Source organism: Arthroderma uncinatum (assembly GCF_011692745.1).
Source record: "Arthroderma uncinatum strain CBS 119779 chromosome Unknown scaffold3, whole genome shotgun sequence".
NCBI lineage: Eukaryota > Fungi > Ascomycota > Eurotiomycetes > Onygenales > Arthrodermataceae > Arthroderma > Arthroderma uncinatum.
Window position 1 is genome coordinate 630,483 of NW_022983865.1, and position 12,763 is coordinate 643,245.

Here is a 12,763-nt window from a genome sequence, read left to right on the forward strand (position 1 = left end):
ATACCCATGCCTCTCTAGCCCTTGGATAATTTGCGGACATGGGGACGAGGGTCGCCATCACTAGGATGACGCCGCTCGGATTTTCACACCTATACGTTCTTCCATGCATATACGGGTACATTTTTTATATTATCGTCCCCCCTCTCCAACCCCTCCCATGTGAAATCATCCTCAACTAATTAATATAGTACAGCGCATAGGTTGAACGCTATCGAAAACCCGCATGTAGCTCCTTGTCCTTGCATACATGCTACTGCGTCTGCTACGCTGGAGGGCAAGGGCTCTGGTGGCTCTCCGGAGTAGAGGATCATGTAACTTGACTGTGTATACGTTGCCTCTTGCAGAACTCCGTATCTCTGGTCAGGCCATTCGGCATCTAACCGTAAGAACCCAGATCCCGACTCGCCCTTGCCCGGTATAACCTTCCACACTTGCAGGATGATCTAGTTCTCGCCATGTTGATCCGCCCGGTCGTCGTAGTCGCACGGAGTACGTACACCGATGCGCGGTATTTTATCCTTACGTTCATGGAAGCCCATCTTCGCTCGCTTCTATCAGGAACATCCCACGCTGGCGATCAAAGCCCAAATCGAAAAAAAGCCGACGCCAGTTGCATGATTAACGATTAGCGAGATTAAAACTAGCGCGGAAGGTACCCGCTTAGCTGAGTAGTTCAGTTGCTGTGTGAACACATTTCACGGCATGGATAGCGCAACGCGCCAGAGCTTTTTTTTTTCTCTTGCTAATATGATATCGGGCAGCTCTTCTCATTTAGGATGTTGGATATTCCCTGTTGAAGGATCTGCACCCACAAGGGAAATATCCCATTATACGGAGTTTACTTATGCTTCGTGATTAGCACGGATATTACTGCGGGTATATATGTATGTGGCTAGAGAGGGTGGAGCGCACTAATAATAGCGTCCTTATCCGGCGTCGGTTGAATGGAAGTCCAACATATTAGCACTATACGGACGGCGGAGGGTACCCATGTACTTTCTCTAACGCCGAAGAACTCTCGTGACGGGAAACTAAATTGTGACTTCAGCCTTGTATAGACATGGCAAAATGGATGAATGGATGAGTTGCAACTTGTTTGTCAACTTCATACCTACCCTGTCAAAATTTGGGATATTTTCTGATATCCACCAATTGTCACGCAGAGTCGAACGCCATCGCGCCATCAAACAATGAGATCGCCCTAAAAGGCTCAAAGGCGGCCAACTTTCCGCGGCGTTGTTCCCAACCAGCCGCATGTCCGCCCAAATGAAATGAGCCCATGACCATGGCTAGGCCTGCGCCTGCGCCAGGCCAGCGTCCTGCACCCGCACCTGCAGTGTCTTGTCTTGCGTCTCCGGGATGTGCTGATCACAATGAGACAGCTCATTTTTACGCAGTTCGAGATGATGTCCTCTGTCTATGGGATTTGCACCCGTAGAATAGGGTTAGACGGCAATATCGCGTGGGATTTTTGGTTTCACCGTTGAGTTGATGACCTGTCAGCTTAACTGACCGTTGGCAGACCCACGCATACCCGCCCGTATATACATCTGAATAGCAGCAACTCAGTTGCATCTGTGAATAGAGCAATTTGTACTCCGTACAGGATACCTCGCACGTTCAAATGAACCCGTCTGAAGGAGTGAGGAGAGGCCAACTCACCTGCGTCTCATCCTCATCAACGCATTTCTTTTTCTCCTCCCGCTCCTTGGCCCGTTTTGCTTTTTACTTGTCGCGGTCGCGATGCCTCCGGAGATGCAGGATGCAGCCCTCCTGTATCTTTTGTGCCGATATTGGGGGTGGCCTCTGCTCCTTCCGTAACACGACATTACACCAACCAGTTCGTGATATATACGGAGAATCCGCACGAAGTTCTCCAAAATAACATTATTTCTTTTTGTAAGAAGCAATACTGGATGATGAAGAGGTGAAAAGGAATCATATAGACGGCAAGAGGAAAAGAAAAAGGGAGCCCCCGCGTTCGTTTAATCCTGCCAAAGCAATTATGACAACTCAACCAGATCCTATTTTTTGATATGTTACTTCTCCCACTCTGCCATGATGGTATTGACCACCTTGGCCAGGCCTTCGGTCTCCTCCTCGACCATCATCCCAGAGAAATCGGCGCTGCAGCCAACATAGACGGGAATATTCATTCGACGAGCCAGGATCCGGGCCGTGCGCGTTGCATAGTCTATGCTCGCGGGAGATGAATAGAGCGTTGAGCAGATTGTAGATTTTTGGTTTGAGTTCTGTAATTCGAGATACAACAGCGCGGGATCGGAAGATCGGGCGGGCAGTTGGTTAGTTTCTTTTCTTTTTTCCTTTTTCTCATAATTTCTGGCTTCATGATAGACGGTCGAACGAGTGGATTGAGAGATTAAGGGTCACAACAAAAGAACTGTTGTTGCCAGCCGCCTCAGGTTGGGTCAAGGGAATAGCAGCAGGGGACGTTGGGTATTGAATCCCCTGTCCAAGGCGGGACTGTTTGTATATTGTATATTGATATCGACACGGGGAAGGGCTTAAAAACGAACGAGACACGCCAGGGGTATAAGAAAGGATAAGAGAGAACGGTCCATACATCGGGCATGGCGTAGACAAAGCTACCCATGGGTCTAGCAACGTTTGAGTCGCCGAGCGCGGTCGTCGTCAGGAAGATGAGTGTCGATGTAGCGAGACAGGTCAAGTGTATATGCAGGTTCGTATGCGAGGACTTGGGCAGCGGGAAGGACAGTTCGATCGGTGTGAGAGCGGGCGACTGGCGTGGAGCAGCCATCGTATCTGTAGCTACTGTTCTGCTGTTACTGATGATATGAAGCTGAAGTTGAAGATATCAAGATGAAGATATCAAGGTCGATGAAGTGACCATGTGACCGTATCAACATCTTCGACTGACGAACTTCGGCTTCCATTCACTATAGAGCTCACCACCAACCGGGCAGGCCATCGAGCTGCGCAATAATACGATTGGAACGGTCCCCAGTGTGATGCAATGAGCAGTCGAGAAGCGCAAGCGCCTGGTGGTGGGATTGACGAGAAACAGCCGCCACAAGCTCAACCTCCTCCACGCCCGCAGGAAGACGAGGACGAGGAAGAATGGAGCGGTGCATTTGATCCCTTTGCTGATCCAGAGGAGCGAAGGGTGCTGTTCGCGTCTTTGGATTCGTTCAGGTACGTCGATGGCTGATATTGATCCCCGCATCGATCATACAATGATATAATATACGATATAACGTATGCTAATCAAGATATAGACAATACCGCCGCTCTGCACATCGAAATGTCACCCATCGACGGCGTCAATCCTTTTACGCCCTGCCCTCGCTGCACTGGCAAACACTCGCTGCCCCGCCATTCAGCGTGCTCGAGACGTTCGACAAGGTCGACGCTGCTATCGATGCCAACGCCGAAGTGGCAGAAGCAATCCTCGATTCAGCTCTAGATGCCTTTCAGCTTCCTCGAAACCCACTGGCCCAGGCCCAGGTACAGGCGAAGGCGTTGGTACGAGCAAGAGACGTCAATTGGCATGACACCGCCACATCATCAGACGTGAGTAAAGCCAACTCGGCCATCCGCCAGCTCTACCGCGACTGGAGTGCTGCAGGTGCAGAGGAGAGAGAGACATGCTACGGCCCTGTCATGCGGGATCTTCAGGCTGAATTTGGTGAGCAGCCCGCGCCAGGTACCAGGTTACTTATACCCGGTGCCGGGCTGGGACGGCTGGTCTTCGATACTGCAATGGCAGGCTTCGAGGCGGAAGGGAACGAGATCTCGTACCATCAGCTGGTGACCAGCAGCTGGGTGCTGAACCGGACCCAACGCAAGGAAGAGTGTGCGGTATATCCGTTTGTGCTGCATTTCTCGAACCTGCGGACACGCGAGCAGCAGTTCAAGAAAGTGCTGATCCCGGATGTGCACCCTGGCTCTGCCGTGAAGGGTTACGAGAATGACAAGAAGGAGATGACGAAGATGAGGGGATCGATGAGCATGACTGCCGCGGATTTCCTGCTGCTGTACAATGAAGATGCGAACAGGGACGCCTTCCACGCCGTGGCGACGGTGTTCTTCATCGACACTGCACCGAACCTGATACGGTACATCCAGACGGTGCACCACTGTCTACGGCCGGGGGGGATATGGACCAACGTCGGTCCACTGCTGTGGCATTTCGAAGACCGGCCTGCCCCGTCGGCTGCTGGTAGAGGTGTGGACGCAGCCGCCTCCGCACATGCACCGGGCGACGACGACCTGGAGAAGGAGTATGAGCACAGCCATAGCCATGGACACGGACACGGTCATGGACACGGACAAGGCGGGCAGGGCGAAGGGATCGGTGACCCAGGAGTGGTCGAGCTGTCACAGGATGAAGTCCTAGCCCTGATCGAGACGATGGGCTTTACGGTTGAGAAGACTGAGGCTGATATAGGCGGCTGTGGCTATATACAGGACCCGGACAGCATGCTCCTGAACATGTACAGACCAGTGCACTGGGTAGCCAGGAAGCGTTGATCTATACCTCTATTCTATATCTATATCCATCTCTATCTCCATCTTATACCTCTATTATATCTCATCTATATCTCATCTATATATCTATGTATATATGTATGTGTAGCGTAACGTAAATACACGTAATGCGCAGAATAAAAGGAAAAGCGGTGAGAAACAGCGAAATACCAATACGGCGATATCATCAACGACTTCGACTTCAGCTTCAACTCTTCCTCTTCTGGCACTTTTCCTCCTCTCGCGCTCCTCCGCCATCTGCCCGCCCTCCGCCCTCGCAGTCGCTCTCCGTTCGATTAACGTGCTGATACAGCGAGGCGGCGCAGTCGAGCCCATCACCACCACCACCACCGCTGGCCGAACCCCACCTCCTGCAGCGCAGCCTCGTTGCTCCCTCAGCCCCAAGGACAGGACGCTTGCTCCGGCCTGCTCTCTCTCTCACTCTCGTCCCTCTGCCAGCTCGCTTCTCTGTCGACCCTCGCCAGATAGACAGCCCGAAGACCCCAGCCTGCCCGTTGCACCGTCGCCTGGTCTTTTTTTAGCACTGCCTTGCCCTGTACCCCCCGTATCCTCCCCTCCCGTCTGCTCTCTGCCTCTCCCTCTTCTCTCTTATATATCAACTCCCCGTTTATGGATCTCATGAGCTCTCGATTCAAGTCCTTCGGTTTTGGCACAAAGCGCAAGAGCGGCTCCTCTCTCGCTCCCACAACAACCTCCACCAACACACCCAACGGGTCGCCCTCCCAGCCGTCGCCGCCCCCAGGCACCTCGTCCGCCCAAAACCCCAACGCCTCCTCCGCCAGTCTCCCCATGAACCCGCAAAATCATCTCGGCCGTCCGCCCAGCTACACCTACGCGCCCGGTGCCGGCAGGCCCGCCAGCCCGCTCCCGCCAGGCCAGCACCACCCGCACGGCCAGCAGCTCGCCCATCACCCGCCGCCACTCAACACCGGCGTGGGCGTGCCCTATCCCACCGGCGGCATGACCTCCGCCCCTCCTCCGCCGGGATACGGTGGCTACCCGCCCCAGTCGACCGGCGGACAGCAGGGCCACGGCATCCCGCAGCCTCTCGCGCCGTTTCGAGGCCATACGGGGGAGCTGGACAACCAGGCGCGGAGCAAGGCCCAGCTGATCGTGGGTATCGATTTCGGTACCACCTTCTCGGGCGTTGCCTATGCCTTTGCGACCAACACCGAGGCGCGCGAGGACATCATCACCGAGTGGCCTGGTGCTGGCACGCATACCAAGCAGAAGGTATGATACTACATTTATACTACGATATTGATACTACGATATATTGATACTATGATATATTGATACTATGATATATTTATACAACGATATATTGATACTACGATATAATGTTGATAATATTGATACTAACGGTTATAGATACCCACGGTGCTCTACTATGACCAGTATCAGAAAGTCGTTGGATGGGGTCCTGATATTGCAGACGCCCTCGCTCCCACCGGATATCCAAAAGCTGGCGTGCAAAAGGTAGAATGGTTCAAGCTACAGCTCATGTCCTCAGGCGGAAACACATACATCGACCCCATAAATCTCCCACCGCTGCCGCCGGGCAAGTCGGAAATCGATGTTGCGGCCGACTACCTCTTCCATCTACGAGGCGCCATGCGCAACCAGCTCCAAAAGACCCTGGGCGAGGTCTTCAACCGTGAAGAGCGCAACATTCGTTACTTCCTGACCGTCCCCGCCATCTGGAACGATGCTGGCAAAGCCGCAACCCGTGCTGCAGCCATCCAAGCCGGCTTCCTACGCGACGAGAACGATAACCGCCTTACCCTGATCACCGAGCCCGAGGCAGCTGCCATGTTCTGTGCAAAGACCGGCCTCCTCAACCTCAAGATTCATGACGCCATCCTCATCGTTGACTGCGGTGGTGGTACCGTTGATCTTATCGCCTACGAGGTGGACGAAGAGACCCCCTTCAGCGTCTGCGAATGTACCGCCGGTTCGGGTGACAGCTGCGGTTCTACCGCCCTCAACCGTAACTTCAGCAACATTCTACGTGCAAAGATTAGGAAGATGAAGCTGCCAGACGGTTCGCGTACGGCCGGTAAGGTGTATGCTAAATGTATCATGGATTTCGAGAACAGAATCAAGGCCGATTTCAGGAACAACGGACAAAAGTGGGCTGTCGACGTGGGCATCGAGGCCGATTTCCCAGAGGCAGGCATCGAGGAAGGTTATATGACGTTTACCAACGAGGAGATCCTGCAATGTTTCGAGCCCGTCGTTAATCGAATCTTGGAACTGGTCAGGAATCAGATCATTGCCATCCAGGCACAGAACAGGCCGTTGCAAGTGAGTAGCCCTTTTCACCTAGTTTTCATTTTCATCCCATTTCTAACAATGGCGTAGAACGTCCTCGTGGTCGGTGGTTTCGGTGCATCGGAATACCTCTTCCAGCAGATAAAACTTCATGTTCCCCCACAATATCAGTCCAAGGTCGTTCGTCCCATGGACTCCGTCGCCGCCATCGTCAAGGGCGCCGTAACCGCCGGTATAACTGAGCGAGTCGTCACCTCCCGTGTCGCCCGTAGACACTACCTGATGGCCACCCTGCAGCCGTTCAAAGAAGGCCACCACCCGGAACAGTATCGTGTGCCCTCCCTCGACGGCAAGGATCGATGCAAATACACCCGCCAGATATTCGTGCAGAAGGGTGAGCGCATCAAGAACGGCGAGCCTGTCAAGGTCAGCTTCTTCAGACAGGTGGCACCAGGTGCGACGCTGATGTATGAGGACATCCTATACGCTTGTGATGAGGATGTCTGTCCAGAATATACCAAGGATCCACGTAAGACCTCCCCCCGTAACTTTCGTTCACTCCGTCTGCAGTGGATGCTAACCGTCGATTCGACGTATAGGAATCAAGGAGGTCGTCACCCTGACGTCTGACCTGTCTCGTAAGAACCTCGAGAAGGACTTTGAGCGCATGGACACTCCCCAGGGTACCTTCTACCGTGTCTACTTCGATATCTACCTGACCCTGGACGGAAGCGAGTTCAACGCCGAGCTCGTCTGCCAGGGCGAAGTTATGGGACGTTGTTCGGCGAGATTCCGATAGATACCTGCATTCCTACTTTTCATTCCCTGCCCAAGCTGTGCGACCAAAAAAAAAATACGAAATGGAGAAATAGAAGAAGAGGGGGACCCCTAAAAAAAATTGCGAGAGATGGAGCGCATCAGGAGGTTGGATTTCCACTTTCCACTTTGACCTCTTTTCTTGAATTATGCCTTGGTTCATCGGCTTCTTTTTTTTGATAGATTTTCTTTTCCTTTCTTTCCTCCTCCGCGCTTCTTTTCTCTTGTTGAGTTGGTACCAGTCTATTTATGTCGCTCATGCTCAGGCTCACCGTCCGGCCGTCCATCCGCATACTCCCATCACGCTATCTACGATATCTACTGACACGACACCACACCCACAACCGCACCTGCATCCTCTCGATTGGTCTGCTCTGCTAGATGATATAGCCAGCCTTGCCTTACACTTTATATACCCCCATCCTATCGACGCCTTGATACGACTGCGGCCATCTATTACCATTAGCTATCTACGAAATGAAAATCTTTCTCTTTCTTGCTCCTTATTCCGTGCGTGTCTGCCTGTCTGCCTGACCGACCAACTTTCCCTATTTCATTTGTGCCCGTTTCTTATTCCCACTGTTTGCTTCACTCGTACAGTACCTGCTTTGTTTTTAAAATGGGAAGCTAGCAGGCAAAAGAAATAAAGAACTCAATTAATTATTCTACGGGAGAACAAATTCAAGGCATCCTCTGTCTTACCATGATCGTATGACGTTTACATAAATCGCCGGCATGTCCTTCAACTATTTTATTTTATTTTTCCTCTTCCCTGCTCGTCGGCGGCGCAGGTATAGGCTCGACTGACTTGCCGGACGCCGAAACGAAACGGCCAGAGAAAAACAAGCAAAAAACCAAATAGTGCAGAGCTAGCTGAACACTTGCTCGCTCCCATGTCGCCCATCCCTGCATGAGCATGAAGCTGAAGAGGAGGCTGTGCCGGAAGCCCCTGGATTGACTTTATCTGGAGAGAAGACACGCGACCTCCTCCCCTTCTCGTCTCGGCTCCTTTTTGCTTCTTCGGGGTAATATGTAGGATGCGTTAGGCACCCAAGCAGATCGAGTGCATCTCCACGTCTCCCTTGTCCATTCGATGCATTGATGCACTCGTCCTGTCAATTGCTAGAAGTGTGATGTGTTGACGCACTCGTCCTGTCAATTGTTAGGTGGTAAACGTATACTCCGTACTCCGTACAACACTCCCAGCGTGTTCGCCTCCTATTGCTAACATGATGGCAGGTTTGTAGATGTCGGCCGACGTGCTCGCACATCACCTGGCAGCGGTCGACATGCATCCTGAATGGACAGATGGATTGGGCAAAAGCTCACTTGACCACCTAGCATGGTCTAGCGGTGGCTTGCAGCTAGCGACTAGGGGGTTAGGCGGACTGTGCAGCCACGGCTACCGCGGTAAATGAGTCGCATAAACAACGCAGGCTGAGAAAATACGGGTTGCTCATGCTCAGTCCAGCGGGCCCAGTGGACCCTGGATATGCTATGGATGTTTCGTCGAGGACTCCGTATGTCGGTGGTCACTTGGGCGTCTGCTTCCAGGAGGCGCAGCAGCAGGGATACACTATGCACTATGAGCCTGTACAGAGTGCACAGAGTACGGTATGCACTACGGACTACGCAGATGGACCAGATGGACGCAGATGGACCTCGTACGCAGTGCAGTGTATGACGCTCGACCATTCTGCAAATGTCATAGCGATAATCGACACGCGAAGCCACTCGTCCCCTGATCCCCTGCAAGGCGTTTTCTCTCTCTGCCCGCCACTTCTAGCCACTCGATTCGATGCAGAGCCAGAGGAAAGTCAAAGGCTCGTTCGTATCGTGGGGGTCCACGCCGAATGCCGAATGCAACGAGTCCTGACCGACTGAACGATAATGACTTTCGACAACTCCACCATCTCACGGTCCAGCCAGCCTGCTGCCAGCGAATCCTTGCTTGGAGTGCGTCTCTTGACAGTTTGCGGAGTACGTGCTACGGGGATCGAGGGTGTTCAGCTGCTCAGGCCAGGGCCAAGGTGGTAGGTGGAGGAACAGCATCGACACACTTGCAGGAATGACAGTTGACAAAAAGCAATATCACGACGGAAAACATGTTACTTCATACTTTACGGGGCTCAGGAGATCATCGAGAAAGGGGTGAGCTTCTCGTTTTTACGCCCAGGTTGTGCTCTGGAACCCGATTTCGTAATATCAAGCCACATTTGATAGATGGCAAGGCAAAGGCTGACTTGACAGAAACCAACAAGTTACGGGCCAACAGCCGCCCTCTGCGCAAAAATGTTCGTTAATATGTCTTCTGATATAGGCCAGGGATCTCTCTCGCGGGGGTGGATACGAATTAAAGTCTACCATCGACATGGAACGCTGCTTGGCGAGCGTTGCGTTGCTCGAAGACATTAAACGCAGCGTAACCCTCTCGGCATGGTCGGTTAGGGACATTAATTGCGGCTGTCACGAGAGAAGAAGAAGACGGACTGTGGCGAGGAGGCGAGGTGGTTGAATCCTGCTGCGTCAAGTCAAATTCCATCATCGATGTTCTTCGGCTGATGGAAGGAAATGGAATGGCTAGTGAATCGAAAAGATCGCGTGGCCTGCTTCCATACCGAAGTATGTATATACGCATTCGGGAAGGGTTAGAAAAAAGCAAATATCAAAAAGTCATATACATGCCTCCGTACTATTTGCGTACTACGCATGCCGCTCCCACGCCGCATTAAACGCCCTGAAGACAAGATGCCTCCGTAGTCGGCGTCACAAATCACTCAATCAGCGGTCTTCCAACGCTCTCTTCCGGCCTCTCCCCAGCCTCTCCCAGTCTATCCAGCCTGCAGCAAGCTCAGAGTTTTCTGGCGCACGGACAAGGGCAGGCGATCTGGAGCCATGGGCCATGGGTTGAAGCGTGAGTTGGTGAGCAGTGGACCCCCCTTTACCTTCGCGCGATTGCCTGCGGGAAAATAAAAGAAACATATCCACTTCAAGGCATGCTTTTGGCGGGTTGGGGGGGAGGGGAAAAAGGAAGGGATAGAGTGATGCTTTTTCCCAAGGATGGAGCTGGTAGTTGATCGTATGTCTGCTCGTAGACCCGGCCCAAGTGCTTGTCTCACATTCGCGAATAGGGAGCGTTGACGAGGTATTCATTGCTTCTGTGGCTCAGCTCGCTGTCAATGGGGCCGACACTGCTCTCTTATGCGTGACTGGACTGGACTTATATGGAGTGAGAGAGTTCCGGAATCTGTCTGCTCCTTGTTCGAATAAAATCCCCCGTTCAGGGATGCAATTCTTTTGATGATCACGAGAAATGGATTTCGCTCTCAGTCTTCATATCATTTATTGTGTTCGAGCTGCCCTCTCGACCGTTTTCTTTGTGCTGCAATAACATCCGTTTATATGAGATATTGTTGTTGCCGTCGTCCGCCATAAAAATTCATCCTCGCCGTCATGTTCATCCTGTTCAATGCTGCCTCGCTGGTAGCAATCTTCTGTATTGCCCTGACCTGGCTACACAAATGGTCACGCCACTCATCCTCATGGCGGATTCAGCTTCGTGAGAAGCGTCCCCGCGGGAAGAATGTCCCCTACAGCTCTCCAGCTCAAGCACCAGCCCAGGCACAAGCCCAGGCACAAGCCCAGGGACCAGCAACAGCACCATCTCAAGCACCGGCATCAGTTCCAGTGCGAGAGAAACCGAAATACCGAATCACCATGGGCATCAAGAGACTCGACCGGGCTGGCTGGCTGGTCGTTGACGACAACTATAACGCCCGGCATGCAGTCCGGGCAAACCTCTTTAACACCCGCAACCGGGAAGTCTCACAGTGCCTCCCTGAAGCGAAGATTGCGTGTGACGAGGCCCTGAAAGAGGTGTCCTCCTTCTTGTGTAAGACGCATCCAGATATGTTCGAGCTCAAAGAGTCGGCATCCGGTACCGTCGTGAGAAATAAGCGTATGGCAGAAGAGTTCCCCCTTAAAGACGGCCGTATCCCACCCCTGGAAGCCGCTGCCAGGCTGGCCATGGAGGACATGACTATCCTGCTGAAGAACGACAGCGGTGATCACTATGTGTAGGTTGAATCTGTCTTTCAAAAGTTAGTCATTGACTTTTTGAAGAAACGGCCCGGCTCACTGATGATTTCGATGTAGGGCTGCGACGTCCAGTGCATTCCTTATTGGATGGTCTGCCAATACTCGCATGGGATCAACGCTCAACGAGATGCATGCCCCTGTACCACAGTGGGCTCGACAGATCGCCTTTTCCGTGAACAAGTAAGATGCCCTGCTGTTGATTTTGCATTCTCCTTAGCTCTTCAGGGCCGACCCTAATCCGTTCCATGGTTCATTCCCGCTGACCGTTTGATAATAGGTTCATGGCCCGGCTAACCCCTGAATCCCCCATGGAGCGTTCAAGCTACTTTGTCCAAGTGATCCAGCCCAACGAGCCGTGGGAATCGATCCTCTTCCAGCCTGAGGGCTTGCTGCAGGACCATACCAAGCCCATCCCAGAGCGTGTCTTGATCCGTCGTGAGAGACAGACCTTCACCCGTCTCCCCGAAACCAACGGCATCCTCTTCACAGTCAAAACAACTGTCTCATTCCTTCAAGACCTGCCCCTGGATGAGGTCCAGCTGCTGGCCAAGGACGTCGAGAGCTGGCCTGAAGACATGGCAGCATATAAAGGCCGCTCTCACTGGGGAGAAACCATCGTGAACTATTGCCAGGCAAAGGAAGCTGCTATGACGTAGCTGAACTTGCTGACAAAGCGTATATTTCGACTTCTTTTCGACTTCTTTCGGGCTTTTCTTTCGACTTTTTGACTTCATCTTTTAGCATGTTTTTGAACGACTTTCTTTGTGGCATGGATTGGAAAACGGGCATGTATTATTTGGAGGAGGTATTTTGATTTCTAGCCATAAATTCTGTGACTAGGCATGGTCGCCAGTCTGACAGTAGTAGTTGGAGGGAACCCATATAAATATATTTATTTTGAAAAGAGAAAAAAAGATACGTACAAAACCGGATTAAAAAGACTCTATATACGTAGTTGCGGGGAAACAGGACCGCCCTATAAAATGAAAACGAGAAGGGTATCCGTGCCACACACACATATCAATCATTTAAAGGCGTGTAGCAC

General features: G+C 52.3%; 3 protein-coding genes across 3 annotated transcripts; 2 read left to right on the top strand and 1 right to left on the bottom strand.

The window, feature by feature from the left end:
* Window positions 1-2,039: 2,039 nt before the first annotated feature.
* Window positions 2,040-2,779, bottom strand: GIQ15_04001 (uncharacterized protein; the record flags this gene model as incomplete). Its single annotated transcript, XM_033551418.1, has 2 exons — window positions 2,040-2,252; window positions 2,585-2,779. 2 exons carry the CDS (start codon window positions 2,777-2,779, stop codon window positions 2,040-2,042), a joined length of 408 nt encoding a protein of 135 aa, XP_033405148.1.
* Window positions 2,780-2,995: 216 nt separating this feature from the next.
* GIQ15_04002 (uncharacterized protein) lies at window positions 2,996-7,603 on the top strand (the record flags this gene model as incomplete). Its single annotated transcript, XM_033551419.1, has 7 exons — window positions 2,996-3,174; window positions 3,258-4,494; window positions 4,646-5,089; window positions 5,167-5,763; window positions 5,902-6,837; window positions 6,895-7,333; window positions 7,404-7,603. 7 exons carry the CDS (start codon window positions 2,996-2,998, stop codon window positions 7,601-7,603), a joined length of 4,032 nt encoding a protein of 1,343 aa, XP_033405149.1.
* A 3,470-nt stretch (window positions 7,604-11,073) lies between these two features.
* Window positions 11,074-12,374, top strand: GIQ15_04003 (uncharacterized protein; the record flags this gene model as incomplete). The annotated part of the gene is made up of 3 exons (XM_033551420.1): window positions 11,074-11,696; window positions 11,776-11,898; window positions 11,996-12,374. 3 exons carry the CDS (start codon window positions 11,074-11,076, stop codon window positions 12,372-12,374), a joined length of 1,125 nt encoding a protein of 374 aa, XP_033405150.1.
* Window positions 12,375-12,763: the final 389 nt, after the last annotated feature.